Here is a 9,523-nt window from a genome sequence, read left to right as displayed (position 1 = left end):
AAAATTTTTGTAAAGTTGTAATTTTGTTACAGCTATTGGGTGTTTTCATAAACGTCGGAAATCTGCGTAAGTACAATCGTCTTTCTGCTTTGCTGCATTAATGAACACACCAATTCTGCAGAATGTTTGCAGGTCTGCGTAAGTAAAATTTTCTTCAGTCATTGAGTGTTCATAAATGTCAGAAAAAAAAAAAATATAAAAATGACCACAGAATGAGTTTTGTTTAATAAGCAAACAAATATTTCCTTTTTCAGTTCCCGAAAACATGCTTCTAATAACACGGAAAATCTGTAAACCATGTTATATTAGGGTGGCACAAAAAAAAATACATACTTTCTTCTACTTTTAATAGCGGAATAAAAAAAATGAGTAGTTCACATTTGAAACAAATTATTGAATGGAAAAAGATATTTTTAATAAGGGTGTTCAAAAATAGTTTTTTTTGCGTTTGAAAAAAAAAAAAATAGTTTTACTGCACAGAAAGTTTGTCTGTTTGCTATAGCAATTTGATATGAATTAAATTAATTAAATCGATGTTTTTTTTTGAAGAATACATTTAAAATATACCATGTTTCTGAGCCCCCTAATGCGAAAATGCCTGCTGAATTTTACATTATATTTCATAAACCATGCCTTACAAACTTTCTCTGTAGTGAAAGTTATTTTTTTTTCATAATTAAAAAAAAAATTGAGCCACCCTAATGTAAATTTTTTTTTCTTCGATAATTTGGTCAAAATAATATCCATGTTTAATTTTTTCGAATTCCACAAGAAACTGTAGAAGTGAACATTTTTTAGTGCCACCCTAACACGAAAAAAATCAATTTAAACTCTTTGTATCAAAAATCATGATTTAGAAATTTTCTGCATCATTAAAATCTAAATTTTTCGAAAAATGAAAAAAGAAAAATTTTTTGCACCACCCTAATTAATATGTTTGCTTTTCATTTTTTTTTACAAAATTTACATTTATTAACAATAACAACATCGAATCAAAAGCCAAATAAACTTCTTCGCGAGATCTGTAGTCATCAAATTTTGGCTGCGCAATCGCCCGACGTTAACGACATAAATGACGTTTATGAACTGTTGGACTAAGTTAGTCCTATCGCAGATCTGACTTTATGAACACGACTAACGCAGGCCTAAGTTAGGCAGACGTTTATGAAAACACCCATTATATTAAATTTGTTGTTATGAAAAATATATAGCTAAGTTAAGTTAATATTCTCAAAAACGGATTTTTATAAAAAAAAATCAAAATGAAAAAAGTTTTTTTTTTTCAAAAGTCCTTATTAACGGTACCTCACATAGAACAGTTTTTTAAATTTCAAATTATCTCCAAATTACTAGTTCAATTTTAACGATTTTTTATGCAAAAACATTTATAATGCCTAAATACAAATCAATAACAAAATTTTGAAAAAATAATTTTTGGATTCAAATTTTTATTTTTGAAAAAATAAGTTTTCGAAAACGTCAGATTAAATTTTGTTGAAATGTTGGTTAAATGTTGATTAAAAGTTTCTACAAAATAGCATACCAAATTTATTTTTAAATTTTTTTTTTTTCAAAAAATTACTTTTTTAAAAAACGGATCTAACGATTTTAATTTTTTTTTCTAAAAATGCATCTTTATAAAAGAAGTTAAACTGCATACTTGGAGCTCACTTTGATTTAAAGAGTTGCTTTTTATATTTTAAGAAGGAATGTTTTGTTTTTTTTTTTTTTTTTTTATAACTTACATGTATATTTAGCAAAGAGTACATTTTATTTATTTATGCCAATGACGATCATAATATTTTAACCAATTTTTTAACCTGCATTATTTTAACAGGCCGTTTTAATACTTTTCGCCAACGTTCATTCTCCCTTTCATCCAAAATATATCGGCTCTTAGAAACTGAATGTGTAGATAAGATTACTGCAATTTACAATACTTTAAAAGACCATCTGCCAATAAATTATACTGAAAAATAATAATCTTTCGTTGGGCGCCATTTATCGAATATCACAAAATAACCTGTAAAATTAAATAAAAACAATAAAAAATACATAATTTGTTTTCCTTTTTTATTTTAAATTTTTTCAATCTTTATTTGCTCATCATCTACGCATAATATAACATTAGCATCATCTTTATTACTTTTTCTTCTTCCTGTATCTATTTCTGCATCTTTGTTTACATTGCCGGCAAATTCTAGCTTTGAAGCACAAGTCGGAGGATGATAATGGACTTTTTGAGGAGGCACAATATATGTTTGAGCTTCTACTGGCAGTATTTTGCATAGTTTCTTTACTCTTACAACTTTTACTGGTGTTTTAACTTTGACTTCTTCAATTCTCGTATTTATTGGTATTCCTTGAGTTCTTGTTAAGTCTTTAATAGCACTTGTAACGCCTCCACTTAAAGGTGTCATTGTAACAGATCGATTTAAAAAAATCGAATTCGAATTAGAAACCACAGGCCGTTCTGTATATTGACTAGGTTGAGTTTGAGTTTCAGGAACAGACTTTTGAACAAACGTATGTTTAAAAGGTATAAGTTTTTTAGGTACTGGGGTAATTTTAATATTTGGGTATTTTTTGAGCCAACTTGGCAATTGCTTATTGCCTGTGGATTGATATGTTGCCACTGTTTGTTTTTTTGTTGCCATATATGCTGCAAGAGATTTTTCATTGTGCTGCAACTGTAATGGATCTGGTGATGGTTCTTCTGTAGATGGTACAAATTCGTTATCAGGGAAGATAGGAGGTGAAAGTGGTGCTTTTGGAATATTAGTTGGTGAAGGCAGCCTTTGTTCAAAATCGGTACTTAACTTTCTTTTCTTAGTAGAAGGTAGATATTCTTCAATCGTACAATTTGTTTTTAAATTTTTTTGCTCATCATTTGGGAGATCAATAGGTTCGACTCTTTTTTGCAGGACCGACAACTTAACTGGAACCACGACGGGCGGCGTTTGAATCTTCGGTTTAGGTTGTCTGCTATATGTTTTCGAAATATTTAAACGTTCTGGATTAGATTCAGGTGCATTTTTTAACGAACTTTCTTGATTCTTCGGTTCAGGTTGTTTGCTATATGTTTTCGAAAGTGGATCAACATTTAAACGCTCTGGATTTGATTCAGGTGCATTTTTTGAGGGACTTTCTTGAGTAATTTTAACTGTTTGAATATTTAAAATTTCTGACTTAGATGCAGGTGTCTTTTTTGAGGAAGTTTTTTGATTCTTTTTAACTGTTTCTCTCATTTTATTAAATATTTTCGGGTCTAATTGAACATTTAAAATTTCTGACTTAGATGCAGGTTTTTTTTTTGAGGGAATTTCTTGATTCTTTTCTTTAATTTTCAAATGTAAATAGAGGGGTTCATTAATTTTGCCTTGCATGAATGGACGTAGAAATTCCATGTTTTTAAAAAATTCCCAGCAGGATTTTTCTCGCCCTGTGTAATAACGCTCATATAACAATTCCTTTAAATACTGATTTGTGATCCAATCCCAACGGTCTTTGATTGACCCTAGAATTAGAGAAAGAAAGTTTGTTTTCGTTTTTGTCAAATAAAAACGGTCATAAAATTGAGAAAAAAAAAATAGTTTTTCCCGTTTTTTTTTTTGTAAAAAATCATTTTAGAAATTCAATTTTTTGCATACGTTCGAAAATCAATCTAACCTATAAGTTTGAGATTTTGTTCAAGCCTTAAAGGATTCCTCAAAATAAAAGTGTACCCATACAAAAATATTTGTTTTTCTAAAATTCATATTTCGAAATCAGGGCCTTAGAAGAAAATCCGTATTGCACTCCTAATTTTTCATTACATTTCATTGGTATAACTCAATTTTCTGTAAAATATTTCCCCTACCTATAAAAAAAACCGGTCATAATTCATTTTTGAAATTTTTTTTCAACACTTCTATGATTTTTCAAAAAAAATTGTCTTTCGAAAAAAATAAACTCTCTACGACTTTCCGTTTAGAAATATTTGTACCATGTCGTTTTATCCCTATTTACCCTATTAATTAATTGAATTTAAAAAAATCCTTTCTTAATGTTCACTTTCAGGATTTTTTCTTAAGTTGAACTTGGCGTCATAAAAAAAATCCTGTTTGGAAGTACGTTGACTACGCTCAGCTCAGCTTAACATTGAACAAAATTTTGAAATCAATATAAAACTTAGCGCGATTTCTCTATTTTGTAAACTTTTACTTACCAACACATAAACGTCCCAATAATTGCACGGATATTCGTTTCCACGCATCACTAACTGTCTTCTTATTAGTTTGTAAGGATGTGTCATAAATTATTGGATTGGCTTTGACAGCTTCAATAAGTTCAAGCCATTTTATAGTTCGATACTGTGATTGATTTGCCGTTTTGAATTTTTCAACTATGAATTTCATATTACCGGACCGTATGTAGGTTACCTTTTTTTCCTGAACTGAACTTGTATCTTTACCTTGACACTGAACTATTGCATTGCTTGTTTTAATCAAATGCACTGGGAAAGGCATGTTTATTGAAGTGTGATTGTCGTCAGTCTTGTTATGAAGATTTGGACATTCTGTTTCATCATCTTTCATAATTTCAATGATTTCATCAAAAGTCTCTTCTTTCTTTACATCTCCACTTGGTAAATCCAATGGATTCATTTGATTTGGTTGAGATTCCGATGAGTTAGACTGTTCTTCGCTTTCCGATTTGAAACTTATCGAAATTTCTTCATCAAAATCAAAACTATGGGAATCGTTTTTCTCCAACCGGGTTTCGAGGATTTCTAGAATTACAAATTGCACAAAAAAAAAATGGAAGGAAAGGAAAGAGACAGGCGCATGTTTAAAATTAAATCTCAAAAATATAAATTCTTTAAGTGAAAAGAAAAGGAATAATTATACTTACGAATGTTTGAAGATTCTGGTTTTTGTGATACCCGAGGCCATTCGACAGCAAGTGGGTCCATATTTTTTTGCAAAGATGTGTCAATTTCATTAACGTCATTATCTTGGGTCTGAGGTAACACTGAAGAAGGATCAAAACTTGCCGATTCAGTTCTGAATTCATCTTCTTCTTTGGCCTCATTAAAAGTGGCATCTTGATTTTGTAAATCAATTAGAGTCGTTTCATTTTGTTGAGGTTGAAGTGATTGTTTTTCGCTTTCCCATTTGGAACTTGTAGAATTTTCTTCGTTCTCATCAATGTACTCGTTTTCATCAATGTACTCGTACATATTGTCATTTTCGAGTACTGTTTCTGCAGTGGCCATTTCGTCCTCTAATTTTATATCTTCCATAAACTCATCATCCATTTGAGTTTCTGATTTCGAATCAGACTCATCAATATATTCACAACATGGACATGGCAAAGTTTGATCGGGACTTCGTCTGAATAATGGCGGTGAAATACCGCCAAGTTTTTCTTGAATTTCTTCTTTTACGCTTGCGTACATAAAAGTCATATCGTGAAAAAATGGCCACTGTGGTGCTTCGCGGTTGCATTCAATGGTTCGAATGAAGATTTTTTGAAAGTATAACGATCTTAAGGTCGACCATATTGCCTTTAATTGTTCTAAAAAAATTTTGTTTTATAGAGCCTTTTTTAAAAAAAGTAATTTTTTACAAATAGTTTTTTGAAAAAAAAAAATTTTCAAAATAAATTTTGTATGCCAATGTAAAGAAAATTTGATTTTTCAAAAAAAAACCACAAATTCAAAATTTTTTTAAAAATTTTCGTTTTGATTTACACTACGCGTCACTTGAATAGAAACAACAATTTTTCTTTAGAAAATTTTAGTAAAGCAATATTTTACTTTGACATTATTTGCACATTATAACCAATTATGGGCTACGAGCTACCATTAGGCACCACAGAAAATGCATGAATAGAATTAAACATTGAAAATGCACTTGTACTGTACACAATCGTGGACCTAATTGGAGAAAGTGATAAAAGTGTTTAGTTACTTCTTACAAATTAAGAAAATGACATTTTCTACAATTTAAGGTTTGAATAAGTGAAATAAACTTTCGTTTTCATCCGGAATGCATCTGTTTTGTTTCTATTGCGTTGTTTTTTCTGGAACTATCCTTGTGCAGTCTCTAAGAGGGTTGTTTTTCAACGTTCCTAAACTTCCCAAGAGCTTCTTCCATTATTTCTTTGTAAAAGTTTGCATCTTTTTTTCGAAGCGTGAAGCTTTTTTTTGCTATTGCACATCATAAAAACAAAGCGTATTACTGTAACAAACCGTGCAGTTTGGTGGCGTTATTCTTTCATAAATCAATGAAATAGAACTAATATTAACGTGGTCCATCTGAGTTGGTATGTTTTCATTTAAAAAACCACTCTTTACCTCACTTCTTTTCAGTTCGAATGCAACTATAAAATAGTTAACTTTTTTGTAATCTTAGTAGAACTTAAAATGTTGTTATTTTGCATTTTGAGGCTTTTTAAATGTTGTGCACCGTTTATAACTTCCATGATGGAACAAACCAACACATTACCATCGCACTAACACCACGTTTTTGACCGATTTTAGCGGCAAAGTGAAGGAAATTGCTGCTAGTTTTTAAATTATTTTTTTCTCTGCTCTTGGTTTGGGTCTCACCTGTCTTATTTTTTTATTCAATCACTAATTTACGATATTTTAAAAGTATTCTCATACAAATTTGGCAAATTTTCCAATATCTTTCGCGATTTTGCATAGTGCAAGCGCATTTCCAATGCTAGCTGCTATTTAAGCATTTTCTGTGATGCCTAGTGGTAGCTCGTAGCCCATAATTGGTTATAATGTGCAAATAATGTCAAAGTAAAATATTGCTTTACTAAAATTAGTGTTGTCCATGATTTTTCATCATTTTTATCTAATTTAAGAGCTTGTTTCTATTCAAGTGACGCAAAAAAAACACTGTTTTTTGTGAAGTAATGCGAAAAAACGCAACAAGTAGCCATACGGTTTCTGTTTTGGATTTTTTGTTTTTAGGTACAACATTGTTTGTTAAAAGTTCCTCTTTGAAAATGCAAAACCAAAAATCAACTAAGTTACCTCACCGAAGCGCCAATCGCTATTTTCTAAAGAAAAATTGTTGTTTCTATTCAAGTGACGCGAAGTGTATATTAAGGCAATATAAATGTTTTTGCATAAAAAAATCGTTAAAATTTAATCAGTAATTTGGAAAATAGTTCGAAATTAAAAAAAAAGCGTTTTCATGAAAAGATAGACCTTGTCTAAAAACTAACACTTGAATTTTTTGATCAAAATCGTAGGAGCCGATTTTGAGAAAATTAAACTTTTTCAAAAACCCCTCCGTATAAGACCAAAAAACTGCTACATACCAAGTTTGAAGTGGATTAACGATTTCTTACTTAGTCAATTTTCGGTTGATTTTTTGCAGTTCTAAGCTGATAGGAGTACTTGTTCGTTTTGGAAATATTTTGTTTATATTACTCAAGTATCAAATTGGGTAGATTTAATGGACTGAATCTCAAAGTACAACATTTTTTCTCCGATTTTCAGAATTCGGACATAGTTTTAAGCTACATTTTGTGAAATCTGAAACTGACCGAAAAATGACTGAGTAAAATGTGAAAAAATTGAAAAACAGTTTTTTGACGATAACTTTAAATTTTTAGGGTCTATGAAAAATATCATGTGCCGAAATATGATGTACTCATAACATGATTCTTATTTTTTAACGGAGTGGAATTTTTGTAATTCATCATAACTCTCGGATTTTTGTCGAATATGACTGTACAATAAATAACATCTTTTTGGTAAAAACAAAACATCCGACAAGAGAAAATATTTCTAACTCATACGAATATTTTAAAAAAATTAACAAAAAAAAATATGCGAATTTTTCAGTCTCTGCTTATTTTCGCCATAAAAACATAGTTTTTGACAAAAATGATTATGTATTACAAATTATAAAAATATTCTATAGTTTAAGTAAAAAATTTTAAAAATGAATATAAAATTTTTAAACCTGCTTGCTTTTCAAATTTAAAGTTAAAAACTCGAAAAAATAACAAAAAGAATTTCCCTTCTCTGAAATCACCCAAAACTCTTAACTACCAAGTTTGAAGTAAATAGCTTCAAAAAAAGATTATAATTAACTGAAATTTTATAAGCCGTGTTCAAATGTTCCTCATGGTCAAATATGGTCCACTTTCCCGTATTTACTTTTAAAAGAATGTCAGATCAGAAGCGCTTTAGAATTTTTAACTCATATTTAAGAAATTTTGTGCTAATAACAAAAAAATAAATAAATGCTGGCAATACCATTTACTCATTTTTTTTTCTTTCAATTACAAAAGAGATAAAGAGAGAGATATATTTACTCACTTATTGTACCCATTCCACTCATTTCTTTTCGAATAATTTCCCACTCATCATCTACTTGCTTAGTTTCATTCCAAACTTTTGGATGTTTTTCAATTATTCTTATCAGATTTCTTTTAAAATCATTCGAACTTGTTTTATAAAATACACTTATCTCTTTTGAATACATTTTTAAAATATAAAATAGATTTGAATAACAAAAGAGCACGTCTACGGTCCACAAATACAAAACAACTTTCAGAAACTAATTGAAGAAACACGAAAAACGAAATGAAAACAAATGTCAAAAACAGCTGATATAAAATTCTCTCAGTTAAGTTCTCAATTCTCATTTTCTCAGTCGAGCGCCAGGGTTGAAAAATCGTCTTTGAGCATTGTATCGAAAGTGAAATAAAAAGTGTATCGAATTGTACTTTTTGAATCTTTCAAATTTTATTAGAGAACAATTCGAAAAATTTATTTTAAATAAATGAAAAACTTTAAGATAAACCCAAAACTAAATAAATTTTTTTTTTTTCAAAAAAATCGGAAAAACTTTTGAGGTCATTTTTGATTTTTTTCTTTGTTACTGTGATCCTATTTACAGTTTACAACTGCAAAACACTGATGTTTCATTACAACTCAAAACTTTGGTCTTTCGTGATAATGTAAATATGCAGTGAAATATGTAAATATGCAGAATTATTGCAGGTGTATTGCACTTTAAAATATAGGCTTTAATCTTATCGTCAATGGCTATGAAAATTGAGGTGAATTTTCCAACAAAAAAAAAATTAAAAAACCTTACCTGTGCCAATTTTTTTTAATAAATCTCACATGTAAACAAAAAAGTAATGTCCTGAAAAGAAAATTTTATTTCTTTCAAGAAAATTAAATATAGACTTTAAATTCACCCTTGACCGTTTAATTTTCTATTCAAATCAAACGTGTATTTGACTAATATTGCAGTTTTACCAATATCTTGGAAGAATTGAAAAGAAAAAATTGATCCAGAATACCTTTTACATTGAAATAAGCGGAAGGACAAAACTGTATCGAATTTAGTAATAGTGTATGTGTATTTGTGTACTTTATCCAAGCCAAGTGTATCGAAAAAAGTACAATCGTATCGACTTTTGCAGCCCAGGCGAGCGCACAAAATACACAGCAAATTACAAAAAAAAAAAAAAAAAAAATGAGCGAGAGAGTACAACA

General features: G+C 29.5%; 1 protein-coding gene across 1 annotated transcript; it reads right to left on the bottom strand.

Annotated features, from left to right (window-relative positions):
- Window positions 1–2,074: 2,074 nt before the first annotated feature.
- On the bottom strand, window positions 2,075–8,645 carry LOC129919535 (uncharacterized). The gene is made up of 4 exons (XM_056000448.1): window positions 8,333–8,645; window positions 4,894–5,559; window positions 4,208–4,771; window positions 2,075–3,517 (listed from the first exon to the last, which is right to left on the bottom strand). Exons 1-4 carry the CDS (start codon window positions 8,496–8,498, stop codon window positions 2,079–2,081), a joined length of 2,835 nt encoding a protein of 944 aa, XP_055856423.1. The 5' UTR covers window positions 8,499–8,645; the 3' UTR covers window positions 2,075–2,078.
- Between the last annotated feature and the right edge of the window lie 878 nt (window positions 8,646–9,523).

Source organism: Episyrphus balteatus, chromosome 4 (assembly GCF_945859705.1).
Source record: "Episyrphus balteatus chromosome 4, idEpiBalt1.1, whole genome shotgun sequence".
NCBI lineage: Eukaryota > Metazoa > Arthropoda > Insecta > Diptera > Syrphidae > Episyrphus > Episyrphus balteatus.
This window is presented reverse-complemented; position numbering and strand designations above follow the sequence as displayed.

Coding starts and splice junctions, on each gene's coding strand:
- LOC129919535 (XM_056000448.1), bottom strand. CDS start 8,498: ATGTATTCAAAAGAGATAAGTGTATTTTATAAAACAAGTTCGAATGAT. Junction 5,560..8,332: donor GAGTGGAATGGGTACAATAA/GTGAGTAAATAT, acceptor AAATTTTTTTAG/AACAATTAAAGGCAATATGG. Junction 3,518..4,207: donor ATTGGGACGTTTATGTGTTG/GTAAGTAAAAGT, acceptor CTCTAATTCTAG/GGTCAATCAAAGACCGTTGG.